We start from the raw sequence: 19818 nt of genomic DNA, 5'->3' as shown, positions 1-19818 counted from the left end.
TTAAACAACTTTATCCATATGAACGCAATTGTTATATAGTCCAACTTTCCTTATTTTATTCAGAACACTTTTTTTTTTCCTCTTCGGCATGGGCCCCCACAGAGCAGTGGGCCCGGGGCGGCCGCCCCCTCTGTCCCCCCGCCTGCTCCGTTAGTGCCCCTGAGCAATTATTACATATACATAACATAAACAATGGCAGGTAAAAACTCGCCTAGTGGGAGAAAAACCTTAAGCCAAATATTATATAAAATTCAGCTCTGCAACCGCAGTAATTTTACACGACCTGCAGCTACAGAGACATGAAGTCAGAGCCAGGATGAGCTCGGTGAAGACCTAAACACAGACAAAGAATCAGAGTTTAGCTGGAGCCAGGCCAGATATAATTACTGAATAACAGTCAGTCAAATGCTGCAAAATAAGGGGAACAGAACTGGAAGAAAAACGTTATCAAAACCTGGGAAAAGAAAGAAATCTGCAAAATCAGAAAATCGATCGGCTTTTACCAGTCAATACTGGTAATATTGGCTTCATTTATCAGTAGATTTATCATAAACGCATCAGCTTCTTTCTTCTTGCTTATCAATACCTGCACTGCGAGTGCACAATCATGTTTGCACACTTAGCTCTTGGAGTGACAGCTTCACTTAAAACAGCTTCACCCTGCTGGATGTTGTCAAGCTCACAAACGCCTCGGCCAGCAGCCGCCTCTGTCTCTCACATTTGACTGAACTCATTTTGGCAGCTGATTACTGTTAAAGGAAAAAAAGAAAAACCAGGCAGGTCAAACGTTTAAGGTTTAAGACTTTGTACCTGTCCTGCGTCCAGTCTTAAAGTGGTCAAAGTGTCCCAGAGAAGCTGCTGCATGTCTCCTACAGCTGTATAATGTCTGGACCCGGATTCTCCAGCTGTTATTATCTTGTAGAAACGTTCGGATGTTAAACCCAGTTGTAAGAGGGTGAAATCTGTGAAGTGGCTGCCTGAAAAATGAAGAACGGACAGGTCCCTGACCAAATTGGGGCCCTAAGCGAAATGTTATTTGGAGGCCCCCCCGTCCCACACCCTCACACCTCTCCTCATCCCAAATGTCAAATAAGATAAAATAAAAATTCAACCTGAAATAAATACATAATTATTCAATTAAAAACTTCAACTTGAAATAATAAATAAATATTAAAAAAAATTAAAACTTAAATAAATAAACAAAGTCCGAGTCACAAATAGCCATCAATTAGCCTTCTCAACAAAATAAAGTTACCTCAATCCCCCACAAAAAACTGAAAGCAGGTCCAGCAGGTAAACACTAAACATGCACCAGTGCCTTTGACAGATCTCAATTTTCTGGATGCAAAGTCATCCGTGAGGTCGAAAACGTTTTAACAACATAAATTGATATAAAGCTAAAGCCAATATGTTATATATTGGCTAAATTTTATAGCTTACCAACTGGTGATTTTACTCTTTTTCAACAGAGGGAATGCAGAGGGCGTTAAAAAGGCGTTCAATAAATGTTCATCAGGGCTGCTGGAAAAACAAAATTCTCCAGTCTAGACAGAGACTGGAAACAGAGATTCATATCTAATGAGTGGCAGCTTAGGTGTTTGTGCTACAAAGTTTTATTTCAACAACATACCACTTTCAAGTGAAGCACGAGTTTCCTCATGTTTTGCCCCTTTTTTCTTGCTTGCTCCTCATTCGTAATGTTTTTTGAACGACATGTTGAAACCTCACCCTCTTTGGCTCTACAGGACCCTGCCTGCACGCGCACCCCTCTGATTGGTCACATGTCGAGTGCTTTCAATCATTGCACGGTCAGATCTCCTCCGCCTCACGGTAGCGCTACTGTAGCCTGCCGTGCAAATGCGTCCCCTAGTGCAAAACGTGGTCCCCGTTGGAAGAGGAGGCCCTGAGAACAGAGGCTCATATTCTCCGGTTAATGTCTCCACAAAATGAAATAAATCATATTCAGCCGCAGTTTAACGTCTTTGGTTGAGACATGAAAGCTCACAGATTCTGATTTGATCCTTCAATGAATGTAAAAAGAACATGTTGATCTGCTAGCTTCACAAGTAGCTTCTCTTCCTTCTGCTCGTGCTAAGATCCTGATCTCCTATCTTGTGCTTCCGCTCACAGCTTATGTTAACTTCTCCTGCTCTTGCTAGCTTTTCATAGCTTGTGCTAATTTCTCCACTTGTGTCATACTCGTATCTCCTCAGTAGTTTTTTGCTAACTTCTTCTCATAATTCGTGCTAATTTTTTCCCATAACTTGTGTTTTCCTTAACCTTTTCTCATAGCTCATGCTAACCTCTTCCTGTAGATACCGGCATTAATCTTTGGTGGTATTTTTTAACGCTGCTTCATTAAAATATTTTACTCCTGACTCTGAAGTGGGATTTGGGTCTTTTTCAGAACGACATGCTACATAATCCACATGTAGCAGTTTGCAGCGGTTTGCACCGATCCGCGTTTTGTGACGTTCATGAACCAATCGATTGTTTTGAACGGCTCTTCAAAACAATGATAAAAATGAACCATGAGAACCGAAATGTTCTTTTTTATATATAAATTGTTTGCGCTGCCTTCCTGTGACACACGTGTGGCATCATGGGAGTCTGATGTCCCTTCCTGTATTTTTTAAATCTTGTTTAGTACATGTTTTAGTTTTTTTATTGATCATATATTGAGTTTTTTGCATTATGAAAACTTTCGTTTGTGTAAAATTCTGAGTTAAAGTTGTTTTGCACAGAATTTAATTGTAGCCTGATTAGTTTTTGTTGTGATCAAGCTCGAGGATATGAGCAAATGCTACAATGAAAACACAAGCCAAATGAAATTATAACCTACATTTGCTACCAATGATTATCCCTGATTTATTCAATCCCTGATTAAATAAAAAAAAACAAGAGAATGAGGCGCCTTTCTGAGTGGATCTTTCAAAGGTCCAGCGCCCTTCCAAGAGACTGTAAAGCAGTCATGGAAGACAATAACGGGTCGTCTGACCGGTGCAGCCAGCTCCAGTTGTGGGGGCCCATTGCATGATGGGAGACAGCACGTTTCCTTGTGTACAGTACTTGTGTTCTTTTTTGCAGATTTGGTACACTGTCCACATATGTTTTGCATACTGCATACAACATTTTGTGAGAAAAGAAATGCTACTAGCCAAAGTACTGGCAGAGGTGCTGTAGTGGCTGCTGATTGGTCAGAGCCCCGAGATGAACGCCTGCTCTCTTCCTTCCGCAGCATGGTGCCGAGGTGAGCAGCTAAGACCAGTTCACAGAAACCACAAACACTGAGTATGAGCACATCAGCACAACCACCCAGCTCGCCCCCCGCTGAGGAGCCCCTGACGCCCCCACCCATGACCACACCTTCTCGCAAAGCCTCAGTCCGACTCCAGGAGAGGTGGGTGTTAACCGCAGAAAATATCAAGTCAAAACATTTAAAATGTCAGAATTATCCTCTCAAACTGCAATGCAGTTTGGTAAACAGCTACATAATTATTCACTTTCACCTTTTTTGAAATTGTATACATTCTTTACATTTTTTTTCCCTATTTGTTTAAAAACATAATTTCAAAATCTGTCAACTGCAACATTTTCAGTTTAACCTACGTGCTTAGACTGACGTTTGCAGTTGAGGTGGTGCAAACCGTTAGTTGCAGGTTAAACCAGCGACAACAGGAAAGGGCTATAAGATGTTCCAGGACTTTCTAACGTAATGTAGGGAAGTGTTTCTCAACGCTGCTTCCTCAGCTGGTCATCGAGGTCGACACAAGTTAGCCAGTGGCCCACTAATGTATGGCAGGTGTGTTGAGGCAGGGCTACCGTGTGCCCCGAGGATCAGGGTTGGGAAACACTCATATTGGGGGTTAGCACCTGGTGGAACTCTATGCCACAATTAATCAAGCAATACCACCTCTTGGAGTCTTTCCTTTAATGTGCTTTTATTTTGAAGGCGAGGCTCCAACCTGTCCCTCCAGTTGGATGTGAGCACTCTGGGGGTGGAAGCTGTTTGCCAAATCAGCACACCTAAGGAGGTGTGGCTGCAGCTTCTCCACACATCCTCCCGGCCTTTGAGTCACGCCCCTCTGCAGGAAGCCGCTACGGACATGAAGACACTGAACACAGAGTACCAGGTACACGTCCTTATCAGCACACAGGTCTGGTTTTCCATTAAATAGACCAGACAGGAGAATAAATTAAACAAAAAGACAGAATTAAAGTTCATACTTTATGCTCATGTACCTGCAATACGTTTAAACCACACTCAGCAGCTTAAGGAGAAAGGTCCAGATCTTCTCCCCATCCACCTCCACCACCTCCATGAGGATGACACCAAGGTGTTCCCAGACCAGCCAAGAAATATAAGCTCTCCAACATGTCCTAGGTTTCCGTCTGGGTTCCAGGGAGGTTCCAGGAACCATCCAGACCAGATGCCGGGTCACTGCAATGATAAAAATAGATCAGATTTATATTGCACTTTTCTGGACATTGAAAGCACGCACAACAGTTGCCAACCGCCAATCCTTCAATTGTTGGACAACCCGCTATATCACCTGAGCCACTGATGGACTCTTCTTGACGTGACTTGATAGTGGAAGATTAAGAGCTCGGCGTCACTCGCCTGGATTAGAAATATCGGGGCCTCCACCCTTCAATTAGTCTTGGGGGAGGGGCTCCTTAATGACAGCCACGCCTTTACTTATGAGGTACTGCCGGGTACAGCCCAAACGAGCTCCATCCCTCCTGCCCTCCTGTGGGAACATTGACTTTTATCACTTTTTCTTCTTACTACACAAACTAGAAGTGATTGTAAGTGAAAAGATGTGAAAAGTGTTTTAACTCGCAGTAACATGGGTGTTTGTTGTGACGTCTGGTGTTCCTCTGTCCTCAACAGAAGATCCCCCCGAATTTCGTGACCTCTGCAGAGCTTGACGCTCCAGGACACACGATCAAAGACCGATACAAAACCATCCTCCCGAGTGAGTGACGACCCCTCCTCTCTCTCAGGGTCCGTGCACGTCGTGGCCGTTTGATTCCTGCTGTGAGATTGAGCAAAGCAAATGGAAAGTGATTCATTAGGAAAATTATTTTAGCTACTGTGCTCATGAATGGACGTCGGAAACTAAAATACAGGTGAAGTTTTCACGCCCAGTTGTAACATGGGTAACAAGTTTCCCAGGTGCTGTAATTTCCCAGTGTATCACTGACGTGTAGCTGTTAGTTTTGCACAGAAGCTTTATGGCTGCTGCAGCCGGTGGAAGGATGCTGAAACCAGCTTCAGATCCACAGTTTCTGCTTTTATCAGTCAGGGCTGATTCACCACCTTTAAGAGCATCAAGGACACCTTTGACCACTGAACACTGAAAGGTGGCAATGGTATCCTGATTCCCGGCTCCCATTCATGAACACAGCATTTTAAATTAGATATTGGGTTGCTCTCCATTTTCACGTTTTCAAAACAAAAAACGGGATATGAGTTATTTCATGTTTCTCGTTTCTTAATTCTGAAACACAAATCAAATGGCCGCGACGCACACGGATCCCAGAAGCACTCTGTTCTTGTTTCCACTTGTTTATCACTAAGTTTGTTTTTTTTATTCTTACTATTTTTAGATCCTGAAAGCCGTGTAATCCTGAGGAGCCAAGAGGAAGATCCGGGTCCAGACCGCTACATCAATGCCAACTACGTCAGGGTCAGGGTCCAGCCTTCATATCAGTCTAATTCCTCTCAGGGGGAACCAGTACAGTTAACGTGTGTGTAGACGATGGTTAATGTTTGTTCTCGTGCTGAAAAACACTGGCTGAAACCCGCAAACTGATCTCGGTCTAGAACTAAAGTTTCATCTGGCTGCAGGTGCGAAGCGTTTCTGAAAATTACTGAAAAGACTTTCAGTTTGATTACAGCGGATGAAAAACAATGAGTCATTTTTTCTACTGTGGTTCCCAGCATCCCGGCTGCTAAAACAAAGCCTCAGGTTAAGCATCGGGTATGTTTCTGAAAAGATTCATACAAAAGTTTTTGAATTTGAAGTTTTTCATCCTCCACTTAGTAGTTTAGCGTACAGGTTTAGAAGCAGTTTTTTTTACATTTCAGATGGTTTGAGCACTAAATGTCAGTAAATGCGACACACTTTTACGTAGGATAGAATTGTGTGGACGTACGGCCCTTTGCTGCGATATCTCCTGTGTTACGCTGCATTCAGTAGGAACTTTTTAGTTTTTCAATCTCCAGCTAACAATATACAAAAAACTCTCAAAGAAAGTGAAGAAAACAACCCAAACGTTGGTCAGAATGGAGAGTTGAGGATTTTCAGAGTCCAGGGAGGGGCAGATGTGACCCAGTGTAATACACATGCAAGTCACATGTTGCTACCAAAAAAATCAGGTAGCATCATAGGTTAGCACAATCTAAGCTAGGTTGAAATAAATAGATTGTTGTAACTGAATTAAGGTGGTTCTGTTCCAAGCAAAGATGCTGCCAGGTTGGTTCTTCCCACCCATTTTTCAGTTATTTAGGGCTTGGACTGAGTCATCTGTTGCCAATGTGGGGGGAAACAGACATCCCAGCTTCCAGTTTTCCAGGCCTGTCGGTCCCATAGAATCTATGGAGTCTCTAATGTTTTCATAACAGATTGGGGTTGTCACCATAGTAACCCAAGACCTGTTTCTTGCAGAATGAGGAAGTCTCTTCGCATGTTTCACTCTTCTTAGAGTGAAACATGCGAAGAGACTTCCTACAGAGTTGTTGGTTTCTGTCGCGCTGACAAACTGAGCTGTTGGTTGTGTCACACTTATCCGTTAAACTGAAACAGAGGCGAGAGGTCCGGGCAATCATCCCTGGGGGACTCCAGCTGAGAGACACTCAGGTTTATTCCCAAAATGCCAGCTGGGACAGAGAGACGATGTGGGGGCTTGCAGTGTTGAACGCTCAGTGAACCAAACTGACTCCAGAAGTCTACTTGTGCACGTGTGGAACATTTGGTTCAGTTCTGGAAAAGAGGGGCGAAAAACAGGTTCTGTCATGCATCTTCTCTACATGACTAAAATCAAGAACAGTTGACTTGTTTATGAAAGAAGAGAAAAAAAATAACAACTCATATTTTGTTTCCTTTTAATTCCACTTAACCGAGTTTGGAGACAACGAACAAAATATGTTTTCTTCTGGAGTGTGATGGTGTTATCAATCAGTGTGTGTGTGTGTGTGTGTGTGTGTGTGTGTGTGTGTGTGTGTGTGTGTGTGTGTGTGTGTCACAAACAGGAGCTGTTGGTTTTGTGAGTGTGAGTGTCTGACAACCAGGAAACCCACAGGAAGTGAGGAGGGAAGTGACATGTCACCCCCCGTTACTGCCCACGCATCCTTCTGCTGTCTCAGCAGTGTGTGTGCATGCGTGCGTGTGTGTATGTGTGTGTGTGTGTGTGTGTGTGTGTGCGTGCATGCGTGTGTGTGTGTGTGTGTGTGTGTGTGTGTGTGTGTGTGTGTGTGTGTGCGTGCGTGCGTGCATGCATGCGTGTGTGTATGTGTGTGCGTGAGCTTCTGGAACACCTGCTCCATGCTTCTGTTCACCTGTTCAGAGAACTGCAGAAAGTGACGTGTCCTGATTGGATGTTTAGTAACTTGTTATTTGAGAAGAAAAAACTCTTAGTCATCCACATCCTGTCTTATGAGGTCAAAGGTGTGGGGTGGTTTCAGAAAGTGGAGGGGATGTGATGAAGTTGTGGCTTTCTTGTAATGCAGTGACTCATCCTTCATCAGTTTATCAACCTGAGAAATATGAAGGAGGAGCAGTCAGAGGAGGCGAGAACTCAGGACGACAGCGTTCATGATGTTTTTATTAGCGGAGAATCATTATTTTGTTCTCATGAATTCTGAAACAATCAGCGATCTACAAAGATGCTGAATCACCCCCCCGACTCCTCCACCATGTGGTGCAAAAGATCTCGGGACTGGACTGGTTCATGGGTGCATCAGAACCTGGAGACCAGAGACCTGTGACCCCTTCATATCTTCATATCTTCTTTCTGCAGGTCTCAGATCTGAGGTCCTGATCAGGCAACAATAACCATGAGTGCAGCTGCAGCCACAAGGGAGCACCACATGAAACCACATGACACACCTGGCCAGGGACTAGCTTAAACCAAGTTACCGTTGCTGATCTTCGCAGTTTTAGATATGAACATGCGGTTTTCAAATCATGAGGAAGAGTTTAGCCGCAAAGGTCGGGGGATGTCCGGGTCCGGGTGGGCCTCTGTTACGGGTTAGGCTTTTACGTTTTTTTGGCAAGAGTGGTTTATACTTCATGTCTAAAGGAGGAGCTGGTGTTGTCTTTCCTGTCCAGCCATATTCAGTCGGCCAATCACAGTACGGCAGGGCTTTATACAGCGACTCATGCAGGAGCCACTATTAAAAACAACTACGGTTGCTCTAGAATTGCTGATCACATCTGGGATCATAAGCTTTTACTCTGAAACCAACAATAGACCTTCACCAGCGTTGGCACTCAAGAGTCGTCAGAGGCAGTTTCCTCTGCATCCGTCAGCCCTGGAGACTCAAGTCATATCAGAGGAACCAGGCTACCTTTTGGTCTTAGGGAATAATAATTAGGTCTAATTTATTTGTATAACACATTTAAAAACTACTTGAAGATGAAAATGTACAATATCAAAACAAGTTAAGTTAGTAAAGGGCAGCAAAATATTTAAAACATAAAAGATCCTGAGAAAAAAGGAGGCGCTATTACAAATGTTCGATGAAAGAGCCACAACGGCTCATTTCAGGAAGCTTCCATGTGGAAGTATGCTGATGACATCACGGGGGGGTTGTCCAGTTTTTCTAGAGTCCATGGAGAACACTCAAAACACTAAATTGTTGGCTTCTGTCATGAAAGTGACATCAAAGGAATAGCCCCTATGTTTGGTAATAACCATGACACTTAACCATGTTTAAAGGAAGTATAGCTGACTTTTGCCCACTTATGTTTGGATATGTCTTCGCCTGTCAAATACACCTGCTATATGACATCATTCACTTTAGTTTGATCTTCATATTTATTCATTTCTTTTTTTTTTTTTTTTTTTTTTTTTATCCCCGATTTTTTACCCATTTCATCACCCAGTGCTCATACCTAGACAGTCCTGGGCATTGCTCCCCTCTGCCAACCCAGGGAGGGCCCTACACTGAGCTCAGGTCTCCTTCTTATCCTGAGGAGAGATGGACCGCTTCTTTTCACCAGACAGGGTGGGGTTTCTCCGGCCGGACGTAGCGCGTGGAAGGATCACGTTATTCCAGCCGGATCCTCCCCACCCCATCTGGCGCCCCGGTTGGCCAGAGGGGGCATGTATAGCCCAGGAATGTTGCATGTTTTTGTGAGGGTAGCTCCCATTAGCTACCAAGGGAACACGGGGAGAACATGCAAACTCCACACAGAAAGATCTTTTCGCCAACCCCACCCAGGGTGTGGGCACTGAAGTCATGGGGGAACTAACACGCACTTCAGCGCCCACAGCGTCCCCGGCGGGAATCGAACCCAGGACCTTCTTGCTGTGAGACGGCTGCACTACCACTACCACTACCGCCACCGTGCCCCCATATTTATTCATTTCTATAAAAAAGCAAAGTTGGAAGAAACCCAGTAGCCTTGATGTGAAATACGGGGGAGTAATATGCTTCTGATGTAACGGAAACACTTCTGTCATGATGTCCACAGAGCCGGATTAACGCAAAGGCAAAGTAGGCATGTGCCTAGGGCCCGGATATGTGTCTGCACACATATTAATGGTTGATAACATGCCGGTAAAAACCTAAGTGATATATATATGTGCATTATTACTATATTTAGTATACATACATATATATATACGCATACATACGCAAGGGATGTGCGAACCGTGCGACCGCACAGGGCCTCACGCCCCAAGGGGCCTCCCTCGCGCCCCAAGGGGCCTGGTGCTATGGGCCGTTTTTTTTTTTTTCGCCCAATTTGGTTTTTTTTTTTTTCGTTTTTTTTCGTTTTTTCCCTTATAAATATCAACAGTCACGTTCCATTACAGACCTAAATGTGTACTAGTCTGTGCATATCAATAAATATATGTGCAATGATGACGCGTGTCTGTTGTTCAATACAACTGATCAGACCAAGCGCAGACACAAGCTGCTCTGATCCAGACGGGTGGAGTTGGAACAAACTGTCACACAATGTCCAGAGAACGAGAAAGATTCAGGAAATTTCCATCAGGGGATGAAAAAAGAAAAAAACTAAAGAAAATGGAAGAGTTTAATGCCTCTCTGAAAGCCACGTTTGATAAATTTGTTACAAAAAAACACCGATCCGCCCGGGTCTCAAGCAGCCATGGGGCCCCGCGTCGAGGTAAGCCCAGATGATGATGACGAGGCAGGGGAAGGTATCCAGTATTTTGCTAATTGGAGAATTAAAATTGCGTATATAGACACCCGATCCGACCCGAAAAACCCAAAAATTTCGCGCGCGTGAGCGTAGCGAGCGCGCGAGGGCCCCCATGGCCATTTCACACAGGGCCTCGCAAATCTCCCAAACGGCTCTGCATACGCATACACATACACACATATACACATACACACATACATACTACAGCACACTTTGTCTTACTGCAAATTTTATTGGTCTTTGTAGATTTGACTTATTATTTAACTATTCAATTTAATCAACACATTTAATTAAGATTTTCTGCAAAATGCTCACAATCGATAAGATAAGGATAATTTAATAGCATTTAATAGAGCGTTGTAATAACGTATAAATAATAAAAATCTAAAAATAGTCTGATAGACTGTTTAATATACAACACATGACTTATTTTGGAATACAAAGAACCAACTTGACTATGACTATGCTATGTAAAATGTGAATTAAGTTTTATTAGTAACTTTGGTAAGTTTTAAGATTTCATAAATAACATCGATGGAGGGGGGCCCAAAAATCACAGTCTGCCTAGTGTAGTCCATTTATTTAATCCGGCTCTGGATGTCCACTGTAGATCTGTGTGACAAAATGATATGCAGATATCGCAAGAGACGACCGGAATGGGGTTCAAAGTTACTTTGGATAGTTTCTGCTGACAGCAGTAACAGAAGACTGTGGCAGCTCAAGGTTAGCAAATATTTCTTCAGATGAAAGTTTTGAGATGTTTAATTTAATGGGTAAAACAGTAGAAGGCGATTGTGTTCCCTGAAAACACCCCAAAGGCAATATGTAAAGTAAAAATAGCAACGGGCCCAAAAAATGGAGCCCTGAGGTACACCACAACTGAGAGGTGCTGCAGGAGAGGTACACCAGTGTCTATAGGCTAAAAACCCTCTCTGTTAGGAATGACTCCAACCAAAACTGTACATTTGTTTCTGACAAGTCGCTCAAGTCTTGTAGAAACGTGTCTGTGGTCAGAGATCCGACAAATGCTGTAAATCCACTTTCCCAGGGCGCGGCAGTCTGTTTCATCAGGTGTGGAGGAAAATATAAACCTGGACAAGGACAAAGTCATTCGAAGAGAAAACAGGAAGTGGCAAACAAAAACCTAAAAACCACGCCCCTCCTGCCCGTCTCTCGCCCATCCTCTCCGTTCTCTCCATCCTGCGGCGTTAGCTCATCCACAGCTTTGATGTCTGATCGTTGTTCGGTCCTGCAGGGTTATAAAGGAGCTGCGCGGGCCTACATCGCCACCCAGGGGCCCATGCTGCACACCGTCGGGGACTTCTGGGACATGGTCTGGCAGGAGAAGAGCAGCATCATCGTCATGGTTACCAGACTGAAGGAGAACAACGAGGTGAGGAGCCACACAGCAGGAAGATACTGATGAAGAAGAGTTTCTTTTGTCCTCCAACGCCAGAGTTTTTGTTCCAGAAATGTGAACCGTACTGGCCGCAGCCGGGGAAGGAGCAGGTGAAGGAGGAGGAGGAGGAGGACCACGAGGAGGCGGAGCAGGGCTGGAGCAGGGAAGATGAAGGAGGGAAGAGCGTCTTCGGCAGGTTCTTCATCACAGTGAAGGACAGCCAGGAGAAAGATGGTTTTACCGTTTCTGACATGGAGATCCAGGTAGTCCGCTCCGTTTCCGTCCTTGACCTCATTATCTTTGACCACTCCATCCTACCTCGTCTGTCGGATTAGATGCCCCTTTGACATTTTATAGCCTCTTACAGATGTACAGTATTTCTGACTTCTATCAAACCCAGCCCACCTTTACAGACAGCATGGACCCAAGGACGTTTGCCTCTTTCATCTGTTCATAAACGTTTCAGAGCCACAGTTCAGTCCGAACTGTTGGAACAGTAAATCTCAGAACTGTATGATGCTGCTGGGGACGCTGATCTGTGATGTCACAACCGATCCTCTGAAGGTTCCTTTTTGTGTTTGTGTGCAGCTGCAGTCAGAGCGGCGTCCGGTCAGACACTACTGGTTTACCTCTTGGCCCGACCACCACATCCCACAATGCACCGCTCCTCTGCTGAGACTGGTGGAGGAGGTGGAGCTGTACAGGAGCCTCCTTGAATCGCAGTCCAGGTTTCAACCAATCACATGCACCAGTCAAGGTCCTGGACCAGTTGTCGTCCACTGCAGGTTGGTGCAGCTGCACATGTTCATTACTTTCATTCAAATCTCTAATTAACTGAAGAGTAAAACCACCAGGGCCGGTTTCAGGAGTTTGGTGGCCCTAAACAACCCTCAGAAACACTCCAAGCACAAACACCTATTAAAGAGCATATTGCAGGTTAGAATTTTTTCAAAAATGATACCTGACCTTATGTGAAAATGACTATGTGAGAAGTTAATGTAGGATTTAATATGTTTTACAAGACATAAGGGCACTTATTCAGAGGAAAAAGTGGCTGATTTTAGCCAAGCTCGTACAAACGCTTTTTTTTTCGAACACAGCGTCATATGACGTCACACCAGGGAGCAGTCTCCACAGCTGCCCCATCTGTATGCCCAGACCCCGTACACACGTAGCCGGGTATCTGCTAAACCCAAGATATTTTCCTACGTTTGGACCTGTCATCCACATGAAAACGCAAATAAACGAATGTTTAAAAAAACTCCGGGCAAAGGGAAGATTTTTGAAAACTCCGTTTATGTAGATGCGTGTAGACCTGGTGTAAACAGAGACAACCGGAGTTTTGCGTTTTCGAACGTCACATTATGCTCCAAAACAACAACAAATCTGCTCTGAGTCTGACGTCTAACGTGCGACCTTTGTTTACTACAGAACTACAGATGATCCACCATCTGTTCTCCAAGCTATTTATTAAATAAATGGTCTCTGCTCTTGACACCGTTACACCGACGCGGAGCCTACGCCGTAGGGTACTCGGCGACGCGCAGCAGGGCTGCAGCTGGGCTGCGTCGATTAACGCGGCAGCTCCGTGGTGGGACCATGGATCTGACACGTGGGGAGTCGAGCTCGTTACCCGAGAATGAGACGCGGCTCCCGGGAAAGCTGCGCAGCAGGGCTGCAGCAGGGCTGTGTCGATTAACGCGGCAGCTCCGTGGCGGACACGGGGAAACTCCAGCTCGTTACCCGAGGAGGAGGCGCGGATCCCGGGGTAACTGCGCCGCGGAGGCGGCCCGGAGTCCGGAAGACCAGATGATCTACAGGTCTGTGCTTATGAAAGTGGTCGAAAACGCAGATCTTCGGTTCTGTGTGGAAGGTTTTTTTTTTTTTTAATGTTTTTTAATAATGATGTAATGTGGATACAAATTATTTTATAAACGAAGGGGGGGAAGTATTCGGTTTTAAAAATACCCGGCTATTTCGGATGCTTTTAAAAAAAAAGAGAAGATAATAAGCCTGTTTTCTGTTTAGAAAGTACAAACATAGACAGATTACAAGTACTCACCCGTTTTTAAGGAGTTATTTTCAGAGTTTCTTTCAGGAGCACGGGCGGGTGCTGCAGTGAATAAAGGCGGATTTATGGTTCCGCGTAAAATCGACGGCGTAGTCTACGGTGTAGGGTACGCGGCGCACGCAGCGTTCTGTGCGTCGCCGCGTAACCTACGCCGTAGGGTCTGCGTTGGTGTAACGCGGACCCATAAATCAGCCTTTTAAAAAGCGAGTTTCAGCTGTCAATCAAAAGAACGTGGGGGGACTAACGGGTTCGTAATTATAAGGCTGTGGCCCGTCATATTGGTGTGAATACACATTCACAACCTCTTCAGTGTCACAAATAACATTAAGATCCATTATTTTTCCTATTGTTGAATTCACCGCGCTCCCCTATGCCATGTCACGTCCGGTTCAACTTTTTCAGATGCGGAAGTAAAATACTCTCACAAAAACAACTCCGGAGGTCACTGTAGTATATATTTATGCGTATTTCAATGAAAATTCAGTTCCTACATTATTTTCCTACACATTGATTCACAGGGGTCTCCAACCTGCAATATGCTCTTTAACAAACAAATAACAGTTAAGTGAATGAACTTTTACAAGGAAACGATTTTGTGCAGGAACCCGTCCTGACAAAACGTCCGACAGGAACCTTCTCCCGTTCCCGTTAAACATCCTCCATCTGCTCCAGTTCAGAGTCTGAATCCAGTTCAGTCTGAATCCAGACCAGTCCAGTCCAGACCCCCTCAGTTCTTCCTCTGCCCATTGCATCCACCGGATGCCTCCCATGGAGACAGCAAAATATTCCACAATGCATTACACATGTCAAGCAGAAACAATACAAGAAACAACTTTGTTTTTGTGTAACATAAAGTATTTTAAAGGTGTTTTAATACTAGAATAGTTCAGATTAGTAGTTACGTTATCAACATTTAACCTATTTTTCGATTTCCTCTCACATTTATATTTTGTTTCTTACACTCAACTTTATTATAACAGCTGAAATACATAACCGTATCCATTAATCCATGAAACACACCTTTATAAGTTTATTTTACACACTAGTTTTGAATATGTGTTAGCCTGCTAGCAGAGCTGTGGTGTCGTCAGGTACAGTACACCTGAGGAAGGACTGACATGCATCCTCCCGTCCTCCCAGGTACATTTATCTGGGTCCTGCTAGCCAAATGCAAACTACCAAGTCCAAACTTGGAGCACCTGGAACTGAGAAGTGGCCCATACAGTATGTTACGGGAGGAAAGAGGAAGTCCCACACCAAGAATGGTGCTTTCAAAATAATAAAACACAGGAAGATCTCCAGGAAACCAAACCTGAAGAGAACTGAACCAGACACGGATAACGAGACACGGATACACCCACAACCACGATGCCGATTCATTATCCAATTCAGTCTAACTGAATCCAAAGATCAAATTTCACTTTGTCTTTGTCCCATCGGTGGGGGAAATCGGGGGGGAAATCTGCACTGGTTTCCAGCTTTGGGTCTGAGATGTCTCCTCTCTGTTATTCTGCTCAGCGCCGGTATCGGGAGGACGGGCTGTTTCATCGCCAGCAGTATCGGATGTCAGCAGCTCAGAGACAGCGCTCAGGTCGACATCCTGGAGGCGGTCTGTCAGCTGCGACTCGACAGGTGGGTTCTCTCCTGTCCTGCTTCACCACGTTGTTTCCAACAAGTCTGACCCGCTTCGTCCTGCGCAGGGGGGGCATGATCCAGACCACGGAGCAGTACCAGTTCCTGTACTCCACTCTGGCCCAGTACAGCAGCCAGCTGCAGCACAACCAGGTACCGTGTGTAGCGTGTTAATCCATGTTTGCAGCTGATCAGAACCTGGAACCCTCAGCAGGAAGGTGTGTGTCTGGGGGGGCAGTGAAACCTGAACTCCAAATACACTCAACCAATCAGAATTAACGTCATTTAACTTGTTTACATTTATGCTCAAATGGCTCAGTTTTGTTCTGTAAAATGTTGAGAAATATTAAGTTAATGCATTATCGCAAGAAAAAAATCTGGTCCCAAAGGTCAGAGCAGGCCGGGGTTCACCGCTGTGTAGCATCCCCTGTTGCCCTAGCAACGGTCCATAAACACCTGGAAGTGAGGAGACCAGCTGCTGGACTTCGAGGGGAGCAGAGGTGTCCCACTCTCGTCTGATGCAGGATCCTGGACCTTCATTCCAGATGTTTTCTGTTGGTGAGAGATCTGGACTGCTGGCGGACCAGTTCAGCACCTGGACCCTCCTCCTGCGAGCCCCGCTGTTGTGGTGATTGGGGTTCAGCATTGTCTTGCTGAAGTGTGCAAGGTCTCGGTATTCTGGATGGAAGCAGTTGTTGCTCCGAAGCCTCCGTGTACGTTTCAGCATTGATGGCGTCTTTCCAGATGTGGAGGCTGCCCGCGCCATCGACGCGAATGCAACCCAAGACCGTCAGAGATTGAGGCTATCCCTGACCCTCTTATCCTTAGTCTGGATCCATGGTGATGATCGGCAGCATTCCGGCGTCATGCTCACATGCGACTAAAGCGTTCAGCTGCATCTGTGCGAGGCCGTTCATTCCAGTTCACAGCAGAAGTCCTCTCAAAGCTCTTCAGTCCAAATCATGTTCTGATGACCCACTTAATACCAACAGAGTCCAGTTGAAACTTATGAAACCATTTAGCTCAGGTACAGATCAGATCCTGTCCTCTGTTATTCTGACACCCACTCCGAGCAGAGAGGAAGAAAACAACGGGTCGTCCAGATATTTAAGAGATTCCTCCACATTCTCTTAACGTTTCAGCAACACTATGCATACATGCGTGTTTGGTGGGCAGATGTTCTAATGCCTCATCATTACACTGGCGAACGTTGTTCTGAAACTGATGTTTGTCTCCGTTCGGCGACCCGCAGCCCATCTTTACGTATTCCTCTCCTCCTCTCTGAGATGTTCCCCTGATACCCAGTCGTGTATCTGAACTGTTGACGATCCTTCATTGAGAATGCTCCTCTAGGTGCCCAGCCCCGACCTTGGTGAAACAGCTGCTTCCGCTAAAATTCAAATGATCAATCAATTGATCGACCGACCAACCAACCAACCAACCAATCAAATAATCAACCAAAAATCAATCAATCAATAATTCAACCAACCAACCAACCAATCAATCAGTCCCTGTCCTCAGTAAAACTGTTGTAAAACATGTTGATACCAGCTGTGTAAACAATTATAAATAAAAACAATTGTGTTTTTTCTCCTTCACGATCAGAACCAGAACCAGCAGAACCTGGGGGACCAGGTTAGCATACAGCTACAGAACCTGCAGCTGCAGAACCGGAACAACTGATGAAAAGCAGGGTCCTTAAAGAACTCAGGGGGAAGACGTGCAACATGGGAGAAGCGGGACAGCACTCAGAAGAACCTGAAGGCAACCAGGTGGACACCAGCAGCAGAACCCAGAGGAGCAAGGGGGACCAGCAGAATTGGGGTCGCGCACCAGAACCAGGGCCGGATGTTCTGAACCGACTCCACTGAACGTGTTGGAGACAGAACCAACGGGTTCTTCCTGAACTGAAACTCGGAGAACTGAATCTGGGACGAGGTAATGAAATAAAACAGGAATGTTGTGGTCTTAGTTGTGATGTTTGCTCATTATTCATGCGTTGTTACGATGACGGTGGCCGAGCTCCACATCACACACCTCGCCCGTGATCGACGGTGGAATCCAACGTTTCTCAGAAGACAGAAGCTGCTTCAGAATGTTTTCAGAACCTTCATTTTTGCACCTTTTCATTTTGAATAAAGATGATTAAAATGACGCCAACATGGAGATGTTTAATCCACTTTACGAGTCCCAACATGATGGCTTCACTGGCGAAGAAAATAATGGATAATAAATATAATAAATGCGACTCTGAAACATCATGGACGGTACAAATAACCAGCGACAAGGCAAAACAGATGCCGTCTACGTGGACCAAAGGGTTTACTGGGAACCACTGTGCCATCACATCCAGGACCTCGTGGTCGTCATGGGGATGACCACGAGGTTCTGGATGCAGACAAATGGGTCACGTGACCCTCTGTCCATTAGTGGCAGAACTGTTGGGCCAAGCGGTTTGTTACGCCGTTGCTTCACTTCCCACCACAGGCTGAATAAAACAATGGACAAAGCATGAGGTCACGTGACCTGTTGGTTTCTGAAAATTGGTTCTGAAGTCCCTTTTTCTCCGTGTGTGGCTCAGCCTTGTTCCACAAGAAGCAGATGGGACCATGTCCACACCGCGGGTCAATCAAAGTTAGCTTTGCTGCCAGCTCCTTCAGCCGAAGCCCGTCTGAATATCTGCAGATCTGCCATAGGACGTTTCCAGCGGGATAAACCGTTTAACGCGTGGACTCGCCAGCAGAATCAAAAATTGCTAGTTAGCCCACGCTGGTTTATACAAACGGCTGGTTGATTCGCTAAGTATGGTAGCATCATGGTGAGGAAGTGATAACGGCTAGCCATTGGCAGAGCCAAATGTCAATCAATCAGATTAGAAATACATTTAATGCTTTATATAAACTCCTGGCGTGGTATAAAATAATTCACCCCCCTCAGAGTTGCCATGGGTGTGAAATCAAATGATTGAACCCAAAACTTTGATTTTATTTTAACCACACTGTAAATATATTTATTTCTGAACATTTAAGGGTGGGAGTCGGTGTGGATAAACTTAATTTTGCGGCCTCTAGCGGCCAGTCAGGGAACTGCAACAGATCTTTGTTTTGCATGAGCCTCAACCCGGAAGCTGGATGGCTGGTACTCAGTTACCACAAGACAGCTAACTAACGTTACCTTACATTCATTCTGTAATATTAGTTGTCTGCCCGTCCATCCTGTCACAGATGTGATCAGCAGGCGTTGCTGCACTGACCACATCCATCCATCCATTTTCTATACCTGCTTTGTCCTTTGCAGGGTCACAGGGGTCTGCTGGAGCCTATCCCAGCTCATTATAGGCGAGAGGCAGGAGTTCACCCTGGAAAGGTCACCAGTCCATCACAGGGCCACATAGACAAACAAACAAGTAGAGACACTCACACCTATGAGCAATTTAGAATCATCAATTAACCTACTATGCATGTTTTGGACTGTGGGAGGAAGCCGGAGTACCCGGAGAAAACACCGAGAGAACATGCAAACTCAACACAGAAAGACCCCCGTCGGGCCAGGGAGTCAAACCGGGAACTTTCTTGCTGTGAGGCAACAGTGCTAACCACTAAGCCACCACAAAAGTTGGTCTTTTTAAGATATAGGAGCAAATTAAAGTTCATACTTTATGTTCATGTACGGCAATGCATTTAGAACACATTTAAAGCACATTTAAACCAGTACACCCACAGTATCCACATGTTTTAGTTTGAAAGAATGCAGCATCCATCCAACCATTCATCATCCATCCATCAATCCATCCATCCATCCATCCATCCATCCATCCATCCATCCATCCATCCATTATCCATCCATCCATCCATTATCCATCCATCCATCCATCCATCCATCCATCCATCCATCCATCCATTATCCATCCATCCATCCATCCATCCATTATCCATCCATCCATCCATCCATCCATGGCCACCTTAAATTCAAAGAGTGGTATTTCATTTCATGTTAAGCTGCTCATACGTAATCTACATGTGTGTGTTGTCAGGAAGATGAATATATAGTATTATTATCAGCAGCTTTTAATGTGTAAACAAAAACAGTGTATGTGTGTTTTAATTGAGCAGCAGAGGGCAGTGTCTTCTCCACCGACAGGTGTCTGTGTTTCACTTCTCTTCTCTTCAGCGCTTCTCGGTTTTATTTATCGGCCCCACCCAAACCGGAAACAGCCCCAATACATTATTATTGGGGTATTTTCAACACGAAGACGGGCGAAGTAATAATTGAAATTACGATTTAAAAATACGTTATTTTCACTTAAAGGCGTTTTA

General features: G+C 45.0%; 1 protein-coding gene across 3 annotated transcripts in view; it reads left to right on the top strand.

Moving 5' to 3' along the window:
• The window catches only part of LOC133456320 (tyrosine-protein phosphatase non-receptor type 7-like), a 33828-nt gene extending 16166 nt beyond the window's left edge, over positions 1 to 17662 (top strand). For all 3 annotated transcript variants that reach the window (XM_061734794.1, XM_061734793.1, XM_061734795.1), the window contains exons 2-11: positions 3239 to 3400; positions 3953 to 4133; positions 4895 to 4979; positions 5614 to 5693; positions 11656 to 11793; positions 11871 to 12062; positions 12388 to 12584; positions 15389 to 15502; positions 15571 to 15655; positions 17108 to 17662. In XM_061734794.1, coding sequence (XP_061590778.1) covers positions 3294 to 3400; positions 3953 to 4133; positions 4895 to 4979; positions 5614 to 5693; positions 11656 to 11793; positions 11871 to 12062; positions 12388 to 12584; positions 15389 to 15502; positions 15571 to 15655; positions 17108 to 17185 — 1257 coding nt within the window. In that variant the 5' untranslated portion in view covers positions 3239 to 3293 and the 3' untranslated portion in view covers positions 17186 to 17662. The remainder of the gene's footprint in view (positions 1 to 3238; positions 3401 to 3952; positions 4134 to 4894; positions 4980 to 5613; positions 5694 to 11655; positions 11794 to 11870; positions 12063 to 12387; positions 12585 to 15388; positions 15503 to 15570; positions 15656 to 17107) is intronic.
• The last annotated feature ends 2156 nt before the right edge of the window (positions 17663 to 19818 follow it).

This window comes from Cololabis saira, chromosome 12 (genome assembly GCF_033807715.1).
Source record: "Cololabis saira isolate AMF1-May2022 chromosome 12, fColSai1.1, whole genome shotgun sequence".
Classification (NCBI taxonomy): Eukaryota; Metazoa; Chordata; class Actinopteri; order Beloniformes; family Belonidae; genus Cololabis; species Cololabis saira.
Note: the sequence above shows the minus strand (reverse complement) of the source record. Positions and strands in the feature narration are given on the sequence as shown.